Genomic DNA, 27,152 nt, shown 5'->3' on the forward strand with positions numbered 1-27,152 from the left:
ACGCACATGTGCGTCGGGGGCAGTGAATGTGTTAAAGGCAAAATGTTTGTTAGTTAGCTTAGACCATAATAGCCGTCCCGCGTGTACGGAACGCGCGTCGTCCTGCGCTCAGCTTCATTCTTCATATACATATTTGCCTATGGCGTGCCAGAAGAGCAACAGAGGATTTTTGTAAGTAAGTTATCCAAGCAAGAAAGTTTCTTTTTAAATTACGAGTACCTTAGCCAAGAATGAGATTTTTAAACAAGTTACCCGGTAAATATGATATGATATTATTTTTTTATCTCACACGATTTCGCTTAAAACTACGCATGGTAAAATAGGCCCTACGCATGGTAATTAAAAAAAAAGTATATATATTACTTTAGAACTACTTCATTTCTGAACCAATTTAAATCAATACTTTTTGGTTTGAAAATTGGTTAAAATACAGTTCTGATAAAGAGATCCATGAGGAATTGAGGGATTCTTATCCAGATCCTGAAATTTGGAAGGTACGCGAAACTTTTTAGTAACATGACTAGTTAGTCAGATAGGAACGAGTCCTGCACAATGCTGCGTCACTGAAGAGTCATCTCTTCCAGACAACCTTTAATTGCAGAAACTTTTATCAAAGGAACACGTCGAAAACATAAGACGAATAGGAAATTCATTTGATTAGGTATAAAGCGGTAGAAATTTTACTGGTATGAGAGAAATATTAGATAGGTAAATAAAAAATTGAAAATTTGGGGTATTCCAAATTTTTTCTTAAGTTTCCCATGATTGGTGCTGTTACTAGTAGACAATGAAGTAAGAGATAAAAGGTAGAAAGGGTATTTTTCGCTTCGAATACTTATTATATCATAAGTACCTACACGTATACGTATACCTATGGGTTATTCCCACTAGTTACCACCAAGTTGTTACCAGTGGTAACTACTGGGAATTTTTTTCCCACCTTTTACCACTGGTAACTACTGGGAATTTTTATTCCCAGTACTCTTTTACTCGGTTTAGTGGTAACTACTGGGAATAAAAAATTTCCAAACCAAAATGTTGTTAGAGTTAAATACTAATAAAAACACTATAAATAGTGTAGTATAAATATATAGAGTAATTTAATAAATAATTATAAGTCGATTAGTGTTTTAGTAAACTCCCTTAAAAGTGACCAAAAATATTGAAACAGTTTAACCGGTACTAGTACAAAAACTATGATATATGTACTTAAGGATAAATTTAATAATCCATTTAGATGATTTTTCAAGTGATTTTATTAGGTAATTCAAAATAACTCTATTTATACTATTCATACCTACTGTTTTTATTAGTATTTAACACTAACAAAGTTTTGGTGGTAACTACTGGGAATTTTTATTCCCAGTAGTTACCAGTGGTAAAAGGTGGGAAAAAAATTCCCAGTAGTTACCACTGGTAAAAACTTGGTGGTAACTAGTGGGAATAACCCATACCTATTTTATAAAACATAAGAAACTTGTACACTTGTAGTTCCTTTGGAGATAACTTTTAGTAACAGTTGAGGTAAGTAGGTAAATAAAACCGTCTTTCATGGAATCGGGAAATAATTGGCAAGCCACGTTTGTACCTTTATTTAGTACCTTTTGTAGTGTGCAATACTGTTTAAACAAATCAAACATGGTCGGGATGGTGCTTTAACATGTGATAGTTGAGGCTCGCTTTTTGTACAAACTTGGCGCCGCACACTTCACACACTTTATTTTTCTCCCCTGTGTGTATCATCTCGTGTATCCGGCACGCCGTCCGCCGCGGGAACGTCTTCTTGCAAAACCTGCACATGTAGACCTTGTCCACCTTATGGGTTATCATGTGTCTCGCCAACTGTGCGTTGCCAAAGCATTTAAATTCACAAACAGAGCACGTCACATTTTTCTCTTTCAAATGCAGCCTCCGTTGGTGTCTTATTATAGCGCCTTCTGTTAGAGCTGTGAAACCACACACTCCGCATGTCGGGATGTCTTTGTGAACGTCCTCCACGTGCCTTTTTACTTCCACTTTCGGGAATATTTTCGGACAAAAATAACATTTCACAAGACCATGATGATGGTTATTGTGTTTTGCCAGCAGTAGTTTTTTTGTGAATTTTAATTCGCAATGTTCACACGAATACTTCGCGTCATGCGGTTGGCTTTTGTGTTCTTGGAGCAGTTTTATGTCGGTAAAAACTTCATCACACGTCGGACAAGTCAGATTCTTGATGTGACTGTCGTGATTCCATCGGATGTGTATAAGCAGCTCAGGTCGTTTTTTACTCTCAAAGTCACACTGGCAGCAAACGTACTTCAGTTCCTCTCCATGGACGACCTTAAACAGGTTTTTGTATTTTGACTTGTGTATCCTTTTCTTTTTCCGTCCTGCAAATAAAAAACGAAACTTAAAGAGAAAATGTTTGTTCATCATTAACGTGGTCTAAGCACAATCGCCGTGCCACGTGTGTGACGAGTGACACGCACGTCGTCCAATTCTCATGCATTTGAACCAGGTTAGTTTTTTTAAGTAGGTAAGTTACCTGGCGAATAGGCCCCTATTTTTTTACTAGTTTCAGAATACGGAAGTTAATTATCAATCTGACTGTATTTTTTTAAATGTTTTGCTAATTTGATCCAAGTTGGTCACATTTTTTTTAAATCCAGTTGATATGATCCATGAGGAATTGAGGGAACTCACCAAAACTATGGATCCTGATACATATCTTGAAATTTTAAACTTATTCGAAGTGCGAAACCTTTTAGTGTCATGAACTCATGATTGTTTGATCAGATAATAATAACTTCTGCAGAATGCTCCGCCACTTCATAACCCAAATATAAAACTAAACGTGGAACGTAAAACCTAAAAAAAACAGCAACCTAGGTACTTCACAAAAAATACAATAAAATATTATCCCTCTTACTTATATGCGCTAACAACTGATATGTTTCAAGTAGGTGCGAAGCAATTTAAACCATATTCTTTCTCAGTGGTAGAAATTTACAAAAGAGAAGAGCGAAGGATAAGCTTAAAATAAAATTCAGTAGGTATCTTAGATATTTATTAAGTCAAACCAAACCATTATATCGTTATGCATTTTTAATTTGAGCGTAACATTATTTAATACCTTACTAACGAAAATCGATAACATTACTACCTATATTTATATCTACATAGATATCTATTTTTTTATAGGTACCAAACTATGTATTCTCAAGTATCGTGTGCTTTTTACATAAGTTAATAATTATAAATACTTATGAACATACTAAAATAAATTAGAAATAAAATACATTTATTGAAATTTAACACCATAACATAGTACGGAAAGAACAAGAAGACATGGAGGCATAAAAAAACATTGGACGCTAAAATCCGCTTAGCATAATGCCGCGGTAATCCGTGGCGCTGATTTTCATTTTATTACACTTAAATATTCAAAATCACAAAATATTTAAGCAAATTTCTCATAAGGAAAGTTTATTTTAAACCCAATGATAGTTCACACTGTTTACGTTCCATGAGCGGTCGGGAATAATCGTTTGCTAGTTGCAAGTAGAAAATACTAGGGCATGAATACCGGAAATCCAATCAGAGCAATTTTTAGGATATTCCAATACCAAAATAAAGAGGATCAATATCGAAATTCCGGTATTGGAAATTTTTCGTTTCGACGACGACCAATTACGACTTTACTTGGACGTTAGCAAATATTTAGTTTAATAGACCTATTCTAGTAGGTATTAGTTATTATATATCCAGTATGTCTACAATATTTGTCTTCCTTTATCGGAGCTGTTATTACAGCATAGATTATGCTAATAAATGCTATACATGTAAAAAACATAAAATAGGGACCATTTTTATTTAACTGATTACTATTTATTTTAACCTCTAGCGACACCATCCATACAAGAAAAATCGGCAATCAAATTTGAAACAATGGTATTGAAAGATAGAATTTGAATTTGTTTTAGTTTTAAAATTAAACGCAAATAAAACAAAAGCAACTCTGCCCTATTTAAAAACACGTGAGGCCTCTAAAGGTTAAATAAAGCTTTATAAATGTTAATTTTCAGTACCGATATTAATTGCGGAATTCCGGTATTGAGAAACGTCCGATATTGGATGCTCAGGGTCTAGAGCTTGCAGCAGTGGTGTAGCGTGAACTAATCTGGCCGTGGGCGAAGTCGCATCTGCGAGGCCCTTTTCTTTCATTGTGCTCGAATGGGCCTCGCGCGAGGCCCCCCTTGGGGCGCGAGGCCGTGGGCGACGGCCCACGTCGCCCACGCCCAGTTATGCCACTGGCTTGCAGTCCTGAACACTATCAGGATGGTACTTCAACATGTGGTAGTTCAAACTGGCTTTCTGCACAAAGGCGGCGCCACACAGCTCACAAACCTTATTCTTCTCCCCTGTGTGGATCTTCTCATGCATACTACAAGTTGTCTTACGCGCAAATTTCTTCTTGCAGAACTTACACTCGTATGACTTTTCACCTTCGTGCCTAACCATATGCTTTTTTAAAGCGTAAGTATCAAAGCATTGATATTTACAAATATTACATGTCATCCTTTTCTCTTTCAAATGGACAAGCTTTTTATGACGCGTCACTTTACTTTTATGTATGGATTTGAATCCGCACATTTCGCAAGTTGGCAAGTCGAGTTCGTGGAATTGTCTCATATGCTTCACCATCTTCTTTCGAATCATAATCTCTGGGCAGAAGGTGCATTTGACAGCGTTATGGGAGAATTTTTTATGTCGGATCAGTTCAGCAGTATTTGGGAATTCAAGTTTGCATGGTTCGCAGAACTGTAATGTTTTCTTTTTATCTGGATGTGATTGGTCTATATGGATTGCGAACTCGTCTTTATTGGGTATTATCTCGTAACATATCGGGCACTCCATCTTCAGCACATGGTTCCGTATGTGGTGGTAGATGGCCTTGCGATTGGTTCGAAAGTCGCACAGCAGGCAGACGTACCTGTGGTCGGGTCTGGCTTCTGGTATCTTTTTCATAAATTGCCCATATCGCGAGTCTGTAACCAAAGGAAATGAGAGAGAGGTAAGATTTCATTTTCATTAATGAATTATAAATTTACTTCATGAGCATAAAACACTTCTTAAATAACAACGCTCTCTCTCGCTTGCTTTGTTATTACATCAACGTTTGAAATAGCCGTTTATGTGACTGCTACAGAATGCCTAATTAACTATGTAAATAAAATTTTATCATTACATAACAGTGCTCTAAAGTCAGCAGTATTTTTCGCTTCTTCCCACGATCGTTTAGTAACTCTGCCGCGGTTTTTTAAATTCTTTCCATATTTTTGAGATACGTTTTTCCTACCATTTACTTCACTCTAGCGGTATCCTGGCCTCTTTGATTTAGAAAAACAAAACGATTTAGAACTAATGGTTCATGTTGCTTGGCTCCAATCCTTTTGTAAGCCCGTTTTTAACTCCCGACGCAAAAAGAAGGGTGTTTTAAGTTTGACAGCTATGTGAGTGTGTCGGCTTATGGTACCGTGGCCCTTAAACGGGTGAATCGATTTGGATGCTCATCATCTTCCACGCGTTGTCCCGGCACTTTGCCACGGCTCATGGGAGCCTGGGGTCCGCTTGACAACTAATCCCAAGAATTGGCGTAGGCTAGTTTTATTGATGCTGTTTTGGGTGCTGTTTTTTAGGGTTCCGTACCCAAAGGGTAAAACGGGACCCTATTACTAAGACTTCGCTGTCCGTCCGTCCGTCCGTCCGTCCGTCTGTCACCAGGCTGTATCTCACGAACCGTGATAGCTAGACAGTTGAAATTTTCACAGATGATGTATTTCTGTTGCCGCTATAACAACAAATACTAAAAACAGAATAAAATAAAGATTTAAATGGGGCTCCCATACAACAAACGTGATTTTTGACCAAAGTTAAGCAACGTCGGGAGTGGTCAGTATTTGGATTCGGTCACCCCGTTTTTTTTTTTGCTTTTTTTTTTTGTTTTTTTTTTGCATTATGGTACGGAACCCTTCGTGCGCGAGTCCGACTCGCACTTGCCCGGTTTTTATTTAATTTATAAGCAGGTTTTCTAGAGGCGCGTCTTATACATGTTTTATCAAAATCGGTTCATCCGTGTGTGTGTTAGGGTTTTTTTTTTATTTGAGCTTATTGTTATTTTTAAAGCTACGAGGGAAGGTACAAATATTCGCGGAATGAAGTGGAAGGAGGTGAAATGGTACAAAACCTTTTTTGTTTCTCTTGTATGAGAACTCTTTAGAAATAAAATGTAAATGTCAATTCAAAACCGTCATTTGTTTTAAAGATATCGCCCTTCAAACAAATTATTTCGGAATAAACGTGCCACCATGGAGCAAATTGAATATCGTGCCGTGATAAAATTTCTATCGAAGCAAAGAAAACCTCCGCAACATATAATTAATGAAATGAAAGCCGTCTACGGGGACCAGTGCCCTGCTAAAACCATGATTTACAAGTGGCATGGGCTCTTCAAACATGGCAGAGAGTCAATTGAAGACGACCCACGCCCAGGACGGCCGATTGAAGTCACATCGTCGGATATCGTTCAAAATGTTGAAAAACTCGTACTAGAAGATGCTCGACTTAAAAAGAAACAATTAGCTGCATTAGTTGGTGTATCAGATACAACAATTTTGAGGATCCTACATGAACATCTTGGCATGACGAAAGTGAGTGCTAGGTGGGTACCGAGAATGCTCAAACCGCAGCAGATGCAACAACGAGTTGAAGCAGCGAAGCAATTTTTGGATCTTTGCGGTGACAATCCTACCAACATATTGGAACGAATTGTGACTGGGGATGAGACTTGGGTTCATCATTTTGAGCCTGAGTCGAAACAAGAGTCGATGCAGTGGTATAAGAAGGGTGCGCCACCTCCGAAGAAGTTCAGGGTATCAGAATCGGCCGGAAAGGTGATGGCTACCATATTTTGGGATTCAAAAGGAATTCTCATGATCGACTACAAGGACAAGGGTGTTACCATAACTGGGACATGTTATGCAATGTTATTAGAAAGACTATGTGATGCCATTAAGGAAAAAAGGCGGGGAAAACTATCAAAGGGTGTGTTGCTGTTGCACGACAATGCACCGCTCTTATCAGGTGCGGCTTCGAATCGCTGGTTCACCCACCCTACAGCCCGGATCTGGCCCCCAGTGATTAATATTTGTTCCCAAATTTAAAGAAATTTTTTTTGTGACAATGAAGAAGTTAAGGACTGGCTCATTTTGAGGGCAAGATAAAAAAAAAATTTATGGTATACATAAGTTAATTAGAAGCGCTGGTGGCCTAGCGGTAAGAGCGTGCGACTTTCAATCCGGAGGTCGCGGGTTCAAACCCCGGCTCGTACCAATGAGTTTTTCGGAACTTATGTACGAAATATCATTGATATTTACCAGTTGCTTTTCGGTGAAGGAAAACATCGTGAGGAAACCGGACTAATCCCAATAAGGCTTAGTTTCCCCTCTGGGTTGAAAGGTCAGATGGCAGTCGCTTTCGTAAAAACTAAAACTAGTGCCTTCGTCAATTCTTGGGATTAGTTGTTAAGCGGACCCCAGGCTCCCATGAGCCGTGGCAAAATGCCGGGATAACGCGAGGAAGAAGAAGGAAGGACATAAGTTAATTAGTCGATCTGAAAAATGCATTAAACTCAAGGGTAAATATATTGAAAAAGAAAAATACTTCTATTGTTTTATTTCATTTGCAAATACTTCATTCCGCGAATATTTGTACCTCCCCTCGTATCTATTATTCATGAAGATATTTATTTGAGGTGTACAATAAAGAGTATTGTTGTTATTTTATCTTTGTTCCCTCATATGTAATGTCTCAGTGCACAAGATTACGCGCGACGCCCCGTAGGTACTTAAGTAAAAATTATTACTGTGCCCATAGCTTAGCAGGTGTCCATAATTTACGACTCAGATTTTAAGTGAGATGACTTGAAATGCATTAAAACACATTGATTTAACACAATTTTTATTGACGGTTAAATTATGAAATCGGAATATAACTAGACTTCGTTAAAATACGCTAAAATAGGCTCACTTTTAACTAAACTAAGTTCTTAAAATAAAAATAAAATCACTGATAATGTTGAATTCTACAAGTGTTTAGTTAAATAATAAAAGGAAACTTAGAAGATACGCATTACAACTAAAATAGGTATAACAGGGATATTATACATACGTAATATTAACCTTATTGGACAAAAAATTATCTATCACAACATTCCGTAATTTTATCTTTTTGTCTATCTACCAATAATAAATTTAAGGCTGTGTTTCGAACAGAGATGTGCGAGGATGCGTTGCGAGGGATGTTTTTAAAAACCAATAGAATAACTACACGCTGACCGAGGAAAACAAACGAAGTGATTCTATTGGTTCTTAACAAACATATCCCTCGCACATCTCTGATCGAAACGCAGCCTATATGTGTCATATACACAAATTACGTAAATGAATGAAATTACATAAATGAAAATTAGGTATTAAAATAGAACACCTACCTACTTAAGTGCACTATCTCATTAACAAAATTTAGGGTACATACTTCTTATCACAATTGGACCTTGTCTTGATCTGACATTCGAATACTAGGTACTGTTATTTCGTACTATTTTATTGCTTCAATTCATCGTTTTGAATAAAAAAAAAAGAATATTCTGCTTGATAAAAGACAACGGAGGGAGAGACAGCACCACACCCATATGAAACGTTAAACACGGTCCGGATGGTGCTTCACCATGTGGTAGTTCAGGCTCGCTTTCTGCACGAAGGCGGCGCCGCACGCCACACAAATTTTGTTCTTCTCCCCCGTGTGGATCTTCTCGTGCAAACTAAGAGTTGATTTACGCGCGAATTTCTTCTTGCAATGTCCGCACTCAAACATTTTCTCCGCTTTGTGGCTCACCATATGTTTCCTTAATTCTGTGGTACTGTAAAATGGAAATTGGCAAATGTCGCAAATGACATTTTTTTCCTTCAGATGCACCATTTTTTGATGGTGGATTATTCTGAATTGTTGTGACGTCTTAAAACCACATATTCCGCATGTCAGCAAGGATTCGCTGTGAAACTGTCGCAAGTGTGTATGTAATGACTTTTTGGTGAGCATTTCTTGACAATGAGGACATTTGTAACGATAATGGCTTAATTTTTTATGTTGTCGTAGCTCAACTATGGTATTGTACACGCATTTGCAGGCTTGACATGTGAATTTTTTAGCATCGGGATGTGGCTGGCGTCTGTGTGTTTTATACTCCACTGGATCGGGGATGAACTTGAAACACACTGGGCACGTTAGCTTGCGCGCGTGGGTTTTCGTGTGAGCGGTGATTTCCATGAGCCGATAAAATTTGCAGTCGCACAGCGTACACGCGTATATGTCCTCGTCTGGCGGTTCTCCTTGAATCACTCTGATAAATGTCTTATATCTCGTGTCTGTAACCAAAGGAAAGGAAATAGAGGATGGTATTAAGTTCCTTTTAAAACCAAGAAATACGATAATTGACATAACTGGATGATGTAATTTCTGTAGTGTTGTATCTGTTGGTAAACCTTAAATAAATAAAATAAAATAAATGTCATACAGCGTTATTATTTAACGCCTATCAAGTCTAAGTAGCCCTGATCCTTCTTTTTGACATTTGTGTTTGTAGCAAGAGATAAAATTTAACAAAGGTTTGCTAAGTTTAATAAATGGGGGGTTTATATTTAAATGGTCTTCTCGCGACCAAGACCACCAAGAATTTCTCTCCAAACGTTTACGTTGTTCTATTTAGCTAGGCAGGTAAATAGAACACATAACATAATCATGTTAATGGTTTTATTTATAGCGAGCTACAAAACGGCATTGTTACATTTTAAATGAATTCATCCGAGAGAAAACTGACATCTGGGAAGAGAGGTAGATGAGGATACCTATTAATTTCCATTAGTGATTATTGAGCATTGCGCGTGTACCAGACGCAAAAGTTCATGGCGAATTTATCAATATCATAATTTCTCCATGCAATTTCGCAGCTCACTGTATATAGTCAAATCGGAAATATCTTTACGCATACCACATGCTCAGCAATACGTTACTAGATAGCGAGAATGTTAAGGAATATGTATGGAGAAATTGCACAGTGCCTCTAGCGGTCACCTACAGAACTAAACATTTTAACCCTTTAGTGGGTAACGGCAAGATATTTGCCGTCATACCACTGAGATATTTTTTCTTTCAATGAACATGTTGTTAGTTAATACATATAAATTTTGGTTCGCATAAGAGAATATACTCGTACCAATCTACGAAAAAAAGGAGAGCTGATAAACGTTATTCCATCCCTTATTAAATGATGATTCTTAGGCCTGAACTTAGATTTTTAACTATTGCCTACATTTGAACAAATATGTTTGTAAATAAAATTTTCTTTGCTGGATTTGGATTTATCCGATAGTCACAATTCTCGAGTTTCAGAGACAAGTTTGGCGATATAAAGTTTAAAGGAAAAAAAATCTGTTATTTGATAATTAAAAAAAATGAAGACGGCAATATATTTGCCACTATCCGTTAAGTGTCTGGTGTTTATTAAAGGAAAGGGTAGGTTAGGCTACTATTGTTATTTATTTATATATGGAGCAATAGCTTAATTCGATACTTCAAATTATTACATGCTAGCAACCTATCCACAGTTTTGCTGGGATTACAATACCTACTTGGAAATAATATACAATACCTACATATAATAGTATACATTATAAATATTATAAATAGAATAAACAAATCTTTTTAAGTAAAATAAAGGTTTTAATTATTTCTTATCATTTGGCTTTTAATTTATTCATTTTAGATACTTCATGCCACCCGTAGTTCCCCCGGCAAACTGACATGACGGTCTTGTCACTTACTGCCCTTGACTGATAGCTGAATTTTTTTATCCTATTAATTTAAAGCATCGTAGAACAGTGTCATGTAAAGTGTTAGGTGATTTTTGAATTTGTGTAAGCTAAATATATTGTCACTATGTTAGGGATACGGACTCAATCATCAATTCACAATTTTTAAAGATTTGACGTTGCTAATAGGTAGTTGCGAAAATAATAATCACGTGGAAGTAAACAATGCTTTATTAAAAAAAAATCAAAATATATGATAAACAGGTACGTCAAACACCTTCAATTATCATGTTAAAATTACAACTTTGCGTGTTAAAAAATATGAAGCAAATTATTCAGCCCGATTATACAGGCTACTTTTGGCTACATAAAGATGATTAAGTATATTGAAAATAGTAGACACAGGTGAAGAAATTGTATTAAAATGGGTACATAATTTAGAGCTGGCCTTGACCTCGCAATCTGTACCTACTCCGGTCCGCATCACGGCTACGGCCGTCTCCTGATGCTATTTAGTTTTGCTGCCGGCCTAGCCAAGGTTACAATCGCTATCGCTTCGACAACGAAACGCTTTGTGTCTCTCTATCTCTCTTCCATATTAGTGCGACAGTGACAATTGTGTTTCAATCGCTACGGAGCGTAAGCGAAAGACATGTTGGTTACGCGGCCAGGGTATTTTCCGCAAATCGACAACCAGCGATCGCGCAACCAATCGCGAACCAGTAACTAATTTTACCTAATACGTATGGCCTTATTAGCGAACTAAATTTAATGTTCATGATAATTATGACGTTGAAATGAGTAAGTGTTAGTATCTTTGACATACTCTCATATTTCATATAAAATGAGAAAAAAATAAAAAATCTTTTTATTATTAATATACATATTTGGTTTCATTTATTGTTTTCCCAAACAAACAGCAAATAGCAAAAACTATCGTAGAATCTGGCAGTTAATGTATTTTGAATCCACTATCGACAATTTGCTCCTCGTGTTTGAGTGTGTCACTAACTTCCAAAGTATTCGTTCGAATTTATGTAATGTTCCATTAGTTTTCATCATGTTCATATTACAGTGTAGGTACTGTCAGCAACATAACTTCACAATAGAATATAACTTTTTAGGACTGCGAACATTATCTGTAATTTTCTTAAACCTAGAGATATCGATGGAGTTACTTTAAGAATGTATAATAAAATAACTATAAAAACTAAGAGATTGAGTCTTGTAACTCTTGTATTTACAGCTAGGTACCTATATGTACCTATGTAGATTTTAGTCCTGTAGATAATTCATGCCCGCCACAAGACACCTTTCCATGTGAATTATCACATTATTAATAGTTAATAAACTAGATCTATAATAATGACATTTCTATTTATATAAATTGTAGCATTCATTCAATTGTCACTTGATAGTCACCCTAAATGAAGAAAGGAATAGAGGTCTCCATCGAGCTATCTCGCTCGACACGTATTTTGGAGGCAAGAGCGTAGGTGGTCTACTTTAATAGGGTGTGGCAGGATCGTAGCATGTGGAAATCCTGCCTACTTCTGCGGGAAATTGCATGGGCATAATATACGAGTTAATTCATTCGGTTTTGCGGCTAAGTGTACGGTTTGGCAGAACTAAACACGGTCCGGATGGTGCTTCACCATGTGGTAGTTCAGGCTCGCTTTCTGCACGAAGGCGGCGCCGCACGCCACGCAAATTTTGTTCTTCTCCCCCGTGTGGATCTTCTCGTGCAAATTAAGCGTTGATTTACGCGCGAATTTCTTCTTGCAATGTCCGCACTCGAAAATTTTCTCCGCTTTGTGACTGACCATATGTCTCTTCAATTCTGTGGTATTGTAAAATGGAAATTGGCAGATGTCGCAAATGACATGTTTTTCCTTCAAATGCACCATTTTTTGATGGTGGATCATTAAAGATTGTTGTGATGACTTATAACCACATATTCCGCAAGTCGGCAAGGAGTCACTGTGAAACTGTCTGAGGTGTTTACGTAATGACTTATTGGTGAACATTTCTTGGCAATGAGGACATTTGTAACGATAATGGGTTATTTTCTTATGTGTTCGTAGCTCATATATGGTGTTGTACACGCATTTGCAGGCTTGACATGTGAATTTTTTAGCATCGGGATGTGGCTGGGCTCTGTGTGTTTTATACTCGACTGGATCGGGGATGAACTTGAAACACACTGGGCACGTTAGCTTGCGCGCGTGGACTTTCGTGTGAGCGGTGATTTCCATAAGCCGATAAAATTTGTACTCGCACAGCGTACACGCGTATAGGTCCTCGTCTGGCGGTTCTCCTTGGATCACTTTGATAAATGTCTTATATCTCGTGTCTGTAACCAAAGGAAAGGAAATGGAAGATGGTATTAAGTTCTTTTTAAAACCAAGAAATACGATTGTTTACATGATACTGGATGATCTGGACTGTTAAGTAACAAGCCCTTATCCGTATTTTTGACATTTGTGTTTGTTGGAAAGGGATACAATTTAACAGAAGTTTGCTAAGTTTTATCAATAAGGGGGTTAATATTTAAATGTCTTGTGACATAGAACGAAACGCTCCAAACGTTTATAGCTAGACGCGTTTGTCTGTCTGTCAAACACATAATACTTACAATCACAGTGTAATAAGTAACAGTGCAATGGACCGACGCCTTTCATGTTTGTGTAAATGCCACCGCACAAGGACACAGTAGGGTTGTTACAGATTTTTACACTTCAATACAAACATACTAAACATTTCAAATAAGACACGCTAGCCCTGTAAGTAGTACCGAGCTAATAACAATGGCGATATATGCAGCTCGGGTCCGCGCGACCCGCGCCCCTCGCACCCCGCACGATTGCTCTGTCTAGACGGCTTCGTCGAATTACTGTATTGTTTTTATAGAGTGTGATATAATTTAAAAGGTTGTACAGTAAGCCGCAAAGCGGCAATGAAACGTTATAATTATAAATAAATTCAGCCGACAGAAAACTGACATCTGGGAATAAAGTTAGAGGACATTTCAAAATGTACAAATTGTTTCCTATTTATTTACATTAGTATTTATTAGGGTTTGTAAGTACCGGGAATTCCCGGGATTTAGAGCCAAGCAAAGAACCGGGATTTCAAAATTAAAATCCCGGTACTTTTTATTTACATCTCAATCCCGGTACTTTTCGGGACTAAAATTTCCGGTACAATATTTGATTACTTTCTGTTACTTAGACTTTACTGAAAAATTGATGTAAAAACTGATTTTTGAAGGCAGTCCCGAAAGTACCGAAAATACCGGGAAATCCCGGTTCCATTTTTGCCCGGTACCGAAAATCCCGGTTCTTTTAAACAGTACCGGTTCTGCAATCCCTAGTATTTATAGCGCATATAGCCTAAGGCCCAAGTAAGCAGTCCTACCAATAGTAATTATTCAGTGCGATGAAATTTAAATCATATTCAATTGGAACAGAGTCGTATTTGTTTTGTTTCGTTCCATTTTCATACAAAACCAAAATCAACTCTATTCTCTGCACTAAAGGTTCAAATTTCAGTGGCAAATTCTGGATTTTTCATTTGTATGGCTGGGCCTTAGGATAGGGTAGGTACATACGGTAAAAACGGAGATATCTTAAGGACAGGTCAGTACCCTAAACCGGTATAGCTTTTTTGCCTATTTCTCTCTTCTTCCTCGCGTTATCTCGGCATTTTTGCCTATCTGCTAGTACAAAAACCCTCAACCAATTTCAGCACGTTAACGCTATCGTCATTGCAACCGGACATATTTCGTCGCTATACTTACTCAACCTCAGGTATATATAGGTAATATTTAAACGTAGATAACTTAAAACGTAGAAAACGTAGATAACGTAGAGTAGATCATATTAGTTCTTCAGAATAGACTGAAGCAGAAAGTGTCAAATAGGTATCCTTAAATCATATTGCAAAAACATTGAATAATTTTACGGTTTAGACTCACTTGTTTTTAGTCACTCGCTACCTTGCTACGCTAAATACCTAAAGTTGATATACCTCCTGAACGAATCACCTAATGTCGATATGCCTAATGCACGGAATACCTAAAGTCGATAGGTATACCTAGCCCAAAATTCATATCATTTTGCCGAATTATCAAGTGGCAACTCAACCCAATAAATCGTCTGATTACCCAACCTTATAGTAGAAAATATTTGTTTTGATAACTTCTCCACGCCAACTGCTTCGTAGCTCGCCGACATTCGTCAGGCGACGAGTTCCCTTTGACCCGCTGACGGACGTATGATTGGTAAACCAGTATAAAGCGACTCACTATTCCCAATAATTGCGCTAAGTCGGAAGTCACACTTATAATTGACGGCGTAAACTCGCATGCGCTTGGTAAGCGTCGGGAATGCACCATATTTGACTGCACGAGTTAAGCTATCCGAGCCGGTTAGTAACGTATTTCTACCCACTTTGTAACCAAACTAATGTTTTGCACTTAATACGTTAGTCCTAAGATATACCTACTATAAATATTGTATTCTCAAGTAAGCGAATTTTGTAAATTCTTTTTGAGGTTAATGTTCTTAAACCATAAACCATAACAACTTAAAAATACACTTTTTAAAACGGTACGTTTTAGGTAGTAGAATGATTTCGTAAGTCTAATACAAAACACAAAAGCTTTATTTTTGTAAATTAACATCATGGCACTGTTTTGGTCGCAGTTAGTATGTCTCACAACAGTTTAAATTCGTTCATAAGTATTTTAAAAACATTGAATAAGTATCAATCAAGGTCAATACGGATAAGTGTGACTGCGGGTTAATTGTGGCTGGCTACACATTGGGGCATGTTTACACATTGATTGGTGTTTATTGCAATTTTTTACATTTGCCAGCATTTCACAAACTATGGGTCCTGAGTGGGCCCTGGAACTACTAAGCTGAGCGTTACCAATAATATCTCATACCCCCTTTTTAAGACGGCCAAGAGGTGGGTCCCGAATTTGGCAGTTTTAGTTAGGTGGGTCGGAGCCCAGTCAACTTTGGGAACCACTGCACTAATCAATGTGTAAATATGCCCCAATGTGAAGGCCAGAGAGTGCCATACTAACCCGTATTAACATTAATTTGTAATTAAAATGATGACTCAGATTTTTTTCACAATTTGAAGAGTCTTGAATCGGAGCTGGCCGCCTTAAAAGTAAATGAGAGTGGCCGGGAGCAGTTCGGTAGGCTTAATAACATCGAAATCAGTGGTGTTCCGCAGACGAATGGGGAGAACTTAATGTCCATCTTAGGCGGCATCTGTGTCACGGTCGGTTTCAATCTATGTGAAACTGACGTCGACACCATACATCGCGTGCGCCGCTTCCAGTCGTCGTTAAGCAGTAAGGAGAATGCGGACTCAAGGCCTCCTGCGATCATAGTTCGTTTCTGTCAGCGGAGGCGCAAGGACGAGCTGGTGGCGGCGGCGCGCGCGCGCCGCGGCCTCACCAGCGCCGACGCCGGCCTCACTGGGCCTGCGGTCCCCATTTATCTTAATGAACACCTAACAACCGGCAATAAGATATTACTGAGGAAGGCTCGTGATAAGAAGGTTGAGCTGAATTACGATTATCTCTGGGTAAAACAATGTAAAATCTTTATGCGCAAAAATGACAAATCAAGAGTGTTCGTCATTACTGACGACACCGACCTGAAAAAGTTAAAGTGACAGTTTACGTCTGTGTTTAAATTTCCGGTCTTTATTATTTGCGTAGGACTTATAGCTTATTTAGCCACTACTTATATTGTAAATTATTTCCTATTTTGTTGGGAGTCATGTATCAAATCAATACTAATGATTACTATAACTTTCGCAAGGTGCGAGTTATTCTATTACACGTACTTATTTCCTTATATAATTATTATTTTAAATTGGGTGCTCTTTTCTGATTTTGTTTTTATTTATGGTAACTTGTCTGATGAACAATGCATAAATTCAATCCACGTTCGTGCTTATTTTTTAAATTTAAATTTGTTTAGTGTCTGCAAATAATATATCTATTTATTATCAGAACGTGAGGGGTCTGCGGACTAAATCGCACTCATTTTTATCTAACGTAATAAATGCCTCGTACGATTTAATTTGTTTATCTGAGACCTGGCTCAATCCTGATTTTTTGAGCAATGAGTATTTTGATGGTAGGTATGAAGTGTTCAGACGTGACCGTGCAGGCCGCTCTGCGCAGCGCGGGGGCGGCGTGCTGGTAGCGGCGCGGCGTGGGCTCAGTGTGTCGCGCCGGGACGAGTGGTGTGCGGCGCCGCGTCATGAGGAAATATGGCTCACAGTGGAGCCGCGGGCCTGCGCCGACGCGCCCCACTCCTCCCGTGCCTCGCGGCGTTCGCCATGCGTGCATGTAGCTTGCATTTACTTTCCTCATAACGATAACCATGCTAATTCACTTCTTTGCTTTTTTGATAATGCCGCTAGGCTAATGCATTCCCACCCTGATGATATTTTTATTTTACTGGGTGACTACAATATTTCCCACGCTTGTTGGTCTCTGTGCGGGGACCAAAACAGTCTCCAAATAGAGGCAAGCGATGACCCCATTGTGACCATGCTTTCTGATTTTATTGCACTAACCAGTGTACACCAGTTCAATGCGTGTTATAACCTTAATGGACGGGTTTTGGACTTAGTGTTGAGCAATGCTGACTGCATGGTTACCTCCTGTACCTCCCCGCTTACTCCCGAAGACCCTCAGCATATAGCTTTGGATATATCTTTAGCTCTAAATTTGACAACCTATTTGCCTCAATTAATACCGAATCAATCTACAAAGCCAGTATTTCATCGTGGAAACTTTGATCTCATTCGTAATGAATTATTAGTGACTGATTGGTCGTGTTTAAATGACCTTGACGTGGAAGATTCTGTTGCATATTTTTATTCTGTCGTTAGGAACCTCATAATAAAACATGTGAGTGTTAGGCCCTATCTTCATACATCGCAGCGGGGTGCGCAGGGGGGGGGGGGGGGGGGGGGGGGGAGAGTGGACTGTAGAAATTCTCGTAGGCGGCAGAGGATGGAGCAATAAAACAACGCAGCTGGCTTCAGATGCAGGAGGGTCGAGGTTGGAGAGGTTTCTTCTTTTCCTTTTAGTTGTTTCCTAGTCGGCTGCTGGCTCTGGACTGACGCTGAGCGGGGCGACGTACCTGCTTTTATTACCGCCTATTTTATGTACCTCGTCCCCCGCTACCCGCGTGGCGCGCATGCGCGGATCGTGAGAGATCGGCGCATGCGCGCAGACTTCCTATCTCTTTCTAATAAGATACCTCTCTTTCTAATATGATACCTCTCTTTCTAATATGATACCTCTCTTTTCCTCGGCCCTCATGCTTTCTTTATTTAAATATTTATTAACTTACAAGTTTTATTTCTTATGCTATTCTACCTAACTTATTTTTTCTAATTAGACATTTTTCTTAATTAGCCTATTATCACATTCTTATTTGAAAGGCGCAAAGTGTGTGTCGCCGCCGGCGACCCACACTTTGCCCCTCCCGTTATGCAGAGTTACGTAATGAAACACAATAGGAGGATATTTTATTATTCACAAACTTTGGCTTATCTAAATTATATCTTAATTATTTTATTATCTAATTACATCTTATTAATCTAAACGCGCGTCGTGTACATTTCTCCCGCCGTCGCTTCGCGAACCTACTGGTAGCACGACGATCTTCTTTGTCGGCCTCCTCAGCACGTGTCCCTTGCTCGTAGAGACGTCCACGACTCGAACCACGCCATCCTTGCCCGGGTACGTCTGCGTCACTATCCCCCGTGGCCATGTGTTACGGGGGAGGTTGGAGTCGCAGATGATGACGACGTCTCCGACGGCCGGGGCGACTCCTCCGTCGTAGGGCTCCCGCCGGTGTTGGAGTAGCGGCGCGTACTCGCGAACCCAGCGCTGCCAGAAGGTGTCGGCGAGCTGCTGGGCGCGCTTCCAGTGTTGTCGCGCGTTGGTGTCGCTCTCTTCGAAGGTGCCGGGTGCAGGTGAGTAGCAGTCCGGCCCCAGCAGGATCATGTTCGGGGTCAAGGCCGGCGGGTCCTCTGGATTCACGGCCACGTAGGTCAGCGGTCTTGAGTTGACGGTTGCCTCCGCCTCCGCCAGTAGGGTCTGCAGGGTCTCGTCGCTCGGGTACTTCTCGTGCAGCGTAGCCTTCATTGCTTCTTTGACGGTGCGCACCATACGTTCCCACACGCCCGCCATGAATGGGGCGGCGGGGGGAAGGAAACGCCAATTGATGCGGCGTGCGTGGGCGGCGTCTCTCATTGCTTCCGCCAGCTCTCGGTGTGCACCTCTGAAGGCAGTCCCGTTGTCACTCCACAGTTCGGTAGGGCACCCGCGCCGAGCGATAAAGCGGCGCAGTGCGTTGATGGCGGAGTCGGTGCTCAGTGAGGCAACCATCTCCAGGTGCACGGCCCTCGACGTCATACAGGTGAACAGTGCGACGTACCTTTTCTCTCTATGACGGCCCACTGTAACTTCTTGCGGCCCGTAGTAGTCCAGACCCGTGTATGTGAAGGGCCTAACGTGATGTGCTAGGCGCGCCGCTGGCAGGTCACCCGTAGATGGCGCCGCGGGCTTAGCGCGACGCAGGCGACACTTTGGGCACTGGGCGATCACTTGTTTCACTGTCGGTCTTATTTTCACTATATGCACACGCTGTCGCAGATCGTTAACCACTATTTCGGTGCCGCCGTGATGTAACTGTTCGTGAACGTGAGAAACATATAACTTTGTATAGTGATGTTTCCCGTGTAGCACTATAGGTCGCACTGTCTCTTCTTGTAAGTCGCCGGCCGCTATTCTGCCCCGCAGACGTATAATGTGATCGCCGTCCATATAGACACTCAGCTTGGCTAGTCGGTCGTCCTTGTCTGGCGCGCGGCCGCTTGCTATGCGCCCTCTCTCTTTTTCGTAGCTATCTTCTTGTGAGGCGCGTACTAGCAGTTTCTCGGCGGCACTTAGGTATTTGGCTTCTAACACTAAGTACTTCTTATCTTCTTGTGGCGGCGTAGCGGCGGTCTTGACAGGTGTGCGTGTGTGAGTGGCACGTTTGTTCCAGGCGCCGTCTTGTGTCTCGTTTGCGCGCGTTCGTTTGCGCCTGGCCGCCGCGATAAGTTGTGTCGCGGACCGGGCGGGGTCACGAGGTCGAGGGCGCACGAGGTCGATGAACTGCAGCACACGCGCGGTCGCACGTAGTAGTCGCGTCCACTTTGAGAAGCGCTCGAACTTAGGTATGGCCGCGTGTTTGTTTTCAGGCACGGCGGCTGTCGCAGCACACGTTTCTTTTTCTTCACCGGTCACGGGAACTTCGACCTTATTCTCACGGGGCCAAGTCGATTCTTCATTGTACAGGAATGACGGGCCAACGAACCATCTGTGGCTCGTATCGAAGTCAGCTGGTGTGGCGCGGGTCGCGTCGTCGGCTACGTTGTGTGCTGTCGGTACCCATCTCCACTCGTTTTTCTTAGTGTGATCTTCTATCTCGGCGAGTCTGTGGGCCACGAACGTCTTGAATGTACGGGGCTCGGCGCGTATCCATGCTAGCGCCGTGCGAGAGTCGCTCCAGTATATTTTTGAAGCGATCTCGAAGTCGTGCTCTTCTATCACTGTTCTTGCTAGCCGTACGCCTAGGACGGCCGCCTACAGCTCCAGTCTAGGTATGGAGATAGGCTTCCTAGGTGTGACGCGACTCTTGGCGGCGGCCAGGGCTATTTTGACTGACCCGTCGGCTCGCGTCATCCTCCAGTACACGGCGGCGGCGTATGCTTCTTCACTAGCGTCGACGAAAGTGTGTAGCTCGCGCACGGCGGCAGGCGTTGCGTCGTAGCATCTAGGTATTTTTAGGGTACCTAGGTCTCGCAGTTGTTGTAGCCACTCGCTCCAGCGCTCCCGCAGATTTTCGGGTATAGCTTCGTCCCAGCTCGTGTTATGTTGCCACGTGTCTTGCATTATTCGCTTGGCCGGCGTAGTGATAGGTGAAATCAGGCCGAGCGGGTCAAATATTGACGTTATGATGCTTAGGGCTTCTCTCTTCGTCGGAGGCCGGAGGTCATTGACCACCTCGGGCTGAGCTCTTCTAGTGTTGAGGCGAAACCGGATGCTATCTTCGTTTGTGTCCCACAGCAGGCCGAGCGTTTTTTCTATCTCGCTCCCGCCGATAGGGACAGTGTTTCCCTCTCGCTCTTCGCTGCCGACGACGTCTCTTATTGCTTCATATTCGTTCGTAGCCCACCCACGCAGCTGAAACTTGGCTTGTTGGTGTACATGATCGACGTCTCTTGTTACTTGTCTTGCCTCTTCTATTGTGTTGAAGCTCTGGAGATAGTCGTCCATGTAGTGGTTGCGCTCTATCGCTCGCGCAGCCTCCGGGTACTGTGTCGCGTGCTCTCGTGCGTTTCTGTTTTTGATGTATAGAGCGGTGCACGGCGATGACGACGCGCCGAATATAACTGAAGTCATGCGGTATTCTTCTGGCTCTCCCTCGCGGCGATCGCCCCTCCATAGGAAGCGGAGTGCGTCCCTGTCCTCTTCGCGTATCTTGATCTGCATGAACATCTCTTTCAGATCAGCTGAGACTGCGATGCTGTGTTGACGAAACTTCATGATGACGCCGGGTAGTGATTGCAGGAAATCCGGACCCGTGTGCAGCATGTCGTTGAGGCTGCGGCCGTGTGAGGTGGCCGCAGCATCATGGACCAGTCTTATCTTCGGCTTCTCTGGGTTGCAGACGGCGAAGTGAGGTAGGTACCACGTCCTGCCGCTTGGTGGCGTGGCCGCGCGCTCGGCGTAGCTTGAGGTGAGTAGATTGTTGACGCGCTCGTTGTATTGTTGTTTCAGGTTTGCGTCTCGATCCAGCTTCCTCTCGAGCGTGTGTAACCGCTTCAGTGCGTCGTTGCGATTGTTGGGTATTCTTTCTTCTTGGTTGCGCCACAGTAACCCTGTCTCGAACCTGCCGTCGGGTAAGCGGCGGCTCTTTTCTTCTAATATGCGAAGCGCTTGTTGCTCGGGATCGCTGCTCGGTCGCCTCGGCTCGATTGCTAGGGACTCGAGAGCGAAATATTTCTTCATTGTTTCTTCTATGTTTTCGTTCGACTTGGCCCGCGTGAGGTGCGCACAGCAGTACGCGATCGGCTCCGCTCTAGTGGTGCGGCAGCCGTGAAGTACCCATCCTAGTAGGGTTCTTGAAGCGACGAGTTGATCGCGCCGTCCTTTTCTTATTTCTCGCGACACGATTAGCTCCCAGTTGTCTTGACCGATGAGTATTTGTGGGGTTGCGCCTTGGTAGGTTAACTTGTGCTTGAGTCCTCTGAGATGTGTGCAGCCATCTATCTCGCTCGCACCTATGGATTGTGTGGTGAAGCCCAGACTGCCGACGGTGTGCGCGTTTGGTATGCGCTGCTCCTGCCCGCCGTACTTGTTGCGTATGTAGACCTCGACCCTCCTACTCTGATTGTGCTCCATCTCTTTCCCGCCTACGCCCTGCACCCACATTGGTTCGGTGGGGCCGTTGAGCCCGAGTGTGTCCGCCAGCGCCGAGTCGATAATTGTCACGGTGCTGCCTTCATCTAGTAGAGCGAAAGTGTCTGCTTCCGCCCGCGGGCCGCGTAGTGTGACTGGTACTATCTTCAGGTAGGCGCGTCTTGTTTGTGCCGTCGCGCAGGCGATCTGGTTCACTGCCGAGGCCACGACTTCTTCTGGCTTGTGTGGTGGGGGTGGCTCGGCAGCGGCTGCAGCGGCGGCCGCGGGTGGCGACTTCTCGTGGTGTAGTAGGCGATGATGTTTCATGGGGCAGCCCTGCTGGCCACAAGGCTTGGCGCGGCAGGCGAAGCGTCGATGATTGCTGACGAGGCATCGGGAGCAAATGTTGATCTTCTTGGCCACTTCCCAGCGCTCGTTCGTGTCGATCTTCATAAACTGCGGGCACGACGGCAATTGGTGCGTAGCGTGCTCACATAACGGGCACGCCGGCTTTTCTTCTTTTGGCTTCTTATTGACCTCGACTGCGGCGGCGTAGGTTCGCTCGGGCTTCTTTCTTGCACTTCTTACTTCTTTATGTTCTGTTGTATTTTCAGGCGGAGCGTAAGGCGTGCACTTGTCGGCTTCATTATTCAAAAAGTCGGCAATCTTCTTAAGTTCGGGCGTCTCTTCTCTTGTAGCTGCGTAGTCGTACCACTTGTTGCGAATTATCGGCGATAACTTGTCAACTATCGACCGCAGTAACTCGGGGTTGTAGAGATACTGCGGCTTCTTCAATATCTCGATAGTCGTCACTGTGTTAGCGATCCGGCTGGCGAATATGCACAGATCACGTGGGTTGTCGGTGAGGCGCGGCAGTCCCTTTAGCTTCTCCAGTTCGTTGACAAGTAGTGCGTCAGGCCTTCCGTATCTTCTTTCTAGTGCTTTGATGACGTCTTCTGGATGCGGCTGGCTGATGAGGAGGGCGCTGACGGCCTCCCAGGCGACACCTTTCAGACTTCTTCTTATACGGGCGACGTTTTCACTTGCGGAGAAACTGGGCGCGGACTCGTTGTACGCAGCCTTAAATTGTAGCCACTCGGTGCACAGGCCACTAAACGTCGGCAGGTCAGGTATGTACTTCTTGTAAGACTTGCTGGCTTGAATGGCTTCTGTGAGGGCGGCGGTTAGCGACGACACGTCCATCGCACGAGCATCTTCGTATGTTTCCGGTCGCGCGCGTCGTCTAGTAGTGCGCGCGGCGGGCTCTTGCGTTTCTTCTATATGGGCGGCCTCTTCTAATGTAGTCGCTTGTTCGGGTCGGCGATTGAACCAGTCAGCGATGCGCTGTGGAGCGAGGTCCTCTTCCTCTTCTTCTGACTCCTCTCTTGACGACGCCAGGTCTATTCTTTCTTGACGTATTCTCGCTAGCTCGGCTTCCGCTTGCACGCGCTTCAGTTCCAGCTCGGCTAACCTCTCCTTGGCCTCCAACTCCGCGAGGAGTCTCTTGCTGGAGGCCTTGGATCGGTGTGACCGAGCGGGCTTCGTCGGCGGTCTCGGTGGCGGCATCAGTTCGACGGGGTTGCGCTCGACGATCGTGGCGGCGAGGCTGGCCGCAGGCGTGGCCTTAATGCCCGACGTGTCGGCGGGGTGGACGACGTTGCTCGGCCCGGGTAGGTCCTTTGGTGTGGGACGCGTCTTCTTGATGGCGCCCGTACCCGACGATGCAGCTGTGTCCAACGTCTTCGCTGAGTCCGACGTTGCGCCGGTGCCCGACGTAGTGCCTGTGCCCGACGTAGTGCCGGTGCCCGACGTGGTGCCGGTGCCCGACGTGGTGCCGGTACCCGACGTGGTGCCGGTGCCTGACGTGGTGCCGGTACCCGACGTGGTGCCGGTGCCTGACGTGGTGCCGGTTTCCTCGGAGCTCGGAGATTTTGCGGTATTTTCTGACGACTCTTCATCTTCCTTGTTGTGGTTGTTTCTTGTGTGTACTACCATCTTGCTGTTTTCTTGCTTCAGAGATCCGGCTTCGACGAGGACCAAACAATGTGAGTGTTAGGCCCTATCTTCATACATCGCAGCGGGGTGCGCAGGGGGGGGGGAGAGTGGACTGTAGAAATTCTCGTAGGCGGCAGAGGATGGAGCAATAAAACAACGCAGCTGGCTTCAGATGCAGGAGGGTCGAGGTTGGAGAGGTTTCTTCTTTTCCTTTTAGTTGTTTCCTAGTCGGCTGCTGGCTCTGGACTGACGCTGAGCGGGGCGACGTACCTGCTTTTATTACCGCCTATTTTATGTACCTCGTCCCCCGCTACCCGCGTGGCGCGCATGCGCGGATCGTGAGAGATCGGCGCATGCGCGCAGACTTCCTATCTCTTTCTAATAAGATACCTCTCTTTCTAATATGATACCTCTCTTTCTAATATGATACCTCTCTTTTCCTCGGCCCTCATGCTTTCTTTATTTAAATATTTATTAACTTACAAGTTTTATTTCTTATGCTATTCTACCTAACTTATTTTTTCTAATTAGACTTTTTTCTTAATTAGCCTATTATCACATTCTTATTTGAAAGGCGCAAAGTGTGTGTCGCCGCCGGCGACCCACACTTTGCCCCTCCCGTTATGCAGAGTTACGTAATGAAACACAATAGGAGGATATTTTATTATTCACAAACTTTGGCTTATCTAAATTATATCTTAATTATTTTATTATCTAATTACATCTTATTAATCTAAACGCGCGTCGTGTACAAAACATATCCCGCATAAATGTATCAATGTCAACAACGGATACCCTCCATGGTTCTCCCGCGTCCTTATTAAAACTCGTAAACAAAAGCTTTCAGTCCATAAGCGATGGAAAGTGTACGGTAATCCACTGGACAGTGCGGAATTTGTTCTCTTAAGGGCAAGGGAACATAAGATGGAGTCTGAGTGCTACAATAACTACATCGCCTTTGCTGAGGACAAAATTTGTAGCAATCCGTCATACTTTTGGACCTTTATTAAGTCAAAATTTCCTACCAATAGCATGCCGGACCAAATGACATATCTTGGTAATACTTCCAGGGATGGATACACCATAAGTAACTATTTTAATGACTATTTTAACTCTGTTTTTATTCCTGATCCACCCACTACTACCAGTTCTTTGCCAGTCCCAAATGATGACACTCTTGTTGATTTGCGGTCTATTACTATTACTGAAGATTGTGTACTCAGACATTTACAAAAAGTTGATATTAGAAAGGGTAGTGGTTCTGATTTGATCCATCCTATCTTTATCAAATCGTGCGCTCGTGAATTAGTCGTTCCGCTTACTAAATTTTTCACTAAATCACTGTCAAGTGGTCATTTCCCTGATTTATGGAAGAAAGCCCTTATCACACCTATATATAAAAGTGGCGATACCCAATTAGTGACTAATTATAGACCCATTAGCAAACTAAATATTTTCGGAAAAATATTTGAAAAAATTGTTTGTAACGAGATTAGGGCCGTAATTTGCCATCATATATCTCTGAATCAGCACGGTTTTTGTCAAGGTAGGAGTGTGGACACTAACTTACTTACTTTCACTGATTTTATTACCGACAGGATCTCATCCGGTTACCAGGTTGACGCCGTGTATACCGACTTTTCGAAATGTTTTGATAAAATAAATCATAATAACTTAATAATTAAACTTCTCAAGCTCGGTATACATGGCGATCTCTTGAGATGGGTAAAATCATATCTTTCGAACCGAAGTCAGGCTGTTGCATTGAAGGGATATACATCGCGTTTTCTTCCCGTGCCATCCGGAGTACCACAAGGGTCACACCTTGGCCCGCTTCTTTTTGTCTTGTATGTCAACGACATAGCTAATTGTTTTCTAAACTCTGATCACCTAATTTATGCTGATGACACGAAAATATACAAATCTGTTACTTCGGAAGCGGATTGCCATGCATTGCAAGAAGACCTAGATCGTTTTTCCCAATATTGTTCAAATAATAATCTTTTCCTTAACCCCGACAAATGTTTTGTTATCAGCTTCAATCGTAAGCAAGACCCTATAATATATAATTATAAATTATCCCATTCAAATATTTCAAGAGTTTCCTTCATTAGAGATTTAGGAGTTACATTAGACTCGCAATTAAATTTTAATACCCACATAGATAACATTTGTAAGCGGGCATATAAAAATTTGAGCATGTTGCTTCGGGTAGGGCAGCCTTTTAAGCGACCTAGAACTTATAAGTTATTGTTTTTCTGTTTTGTCCGTAGCGTCCTCGAGTTCGGTAGTGTTATATGGTCACCGCAGTATCAGGTACATATTGATCGACTGGAGCGGATTCAAAACATTTTTATAAAATCTCTTAGTTATAGGACAGGTTTTCACTTCAATGACACCTCGACGGCTGCGAAGTACTTCAATATCCCTTCCCTCAGTAATCGTAGGATGTATTTGGATGTTATGTTTTTCTACAAAATTTGTAAAAATGCAATCCAATGCCCTAATCTTTTACAAAAAGTGCTTTTTAGTGTTCCGCACCGCCCCTTACGTTCTAGGCCCCTTTTTCACGTTACTTTTGCTCGCAAGAAATATGCGCAGCATACGTTTTTCAGACGAGTGCCCAACTATTGTAATAGACATCTAGGCAGGATTGATCCCTTTCACAAATCACTTACTACACTTAAAATCATGTTAAAGGAAAAAATATTATTGCTGTAACTACCTACTCTCTGAGATTTTAT

General features: G+C 42.6%; 1 protein-coding gene across 6 annotated transcripts in view; it reads right to left on the bottom strand.

Moving 5' to 3' along the window:
* Window positions 1–27,152, bottom strand: part of LOC134803263 (zinc finger protein 260-like) — a 98,620-nt gene that overhangs the window by 14,459 nt on the left and 57,009 nt on the right. The window contains exons 10-11 of one of the 6 annotated variants that reach the window (XM_063776001.1): window positions 13,201–13,266; window positions 8,727–9,470 (exon numbers count right to left, since the gene is read on the bottom strand). The exons of 3 other annotated variants lie outside the window; for them this stretch is intronic. In XM_063776001.1, coding sequence (XP_063632071.1) covers window positions 8,746–9,470; window positions 13,201–13,266 — 791 coding nt within the window. In that variant the 3' untranslated portion in view covers window positions 8,727–8,745. Of the gene's footprint in view, window positions 1–1,601; window positions 2,376–8,726; window positions 9,471–13,200; window positions 13,267–27,152 lie in introns of those variants that run through there. 2 more of the 6 variants (XM_063776002.1, XM_063776006.1) reach the window with 2 other exon arrangements.

The sequence above is a fragment of the Cydia splendana genome, chromosome 26, assembly GCF_910591565.1.
Source record: "Cydia splendana chromosome 26, ilCydSple1.2, whole genome shotgun sequence".
NCBI classification, from domain to species: domain Eukaryota; kingdom Metazoa; phylum Arthropoda; class Insecta; order Lepidoptera; family Tortricidae; genus Cydia; species Cydia splendana.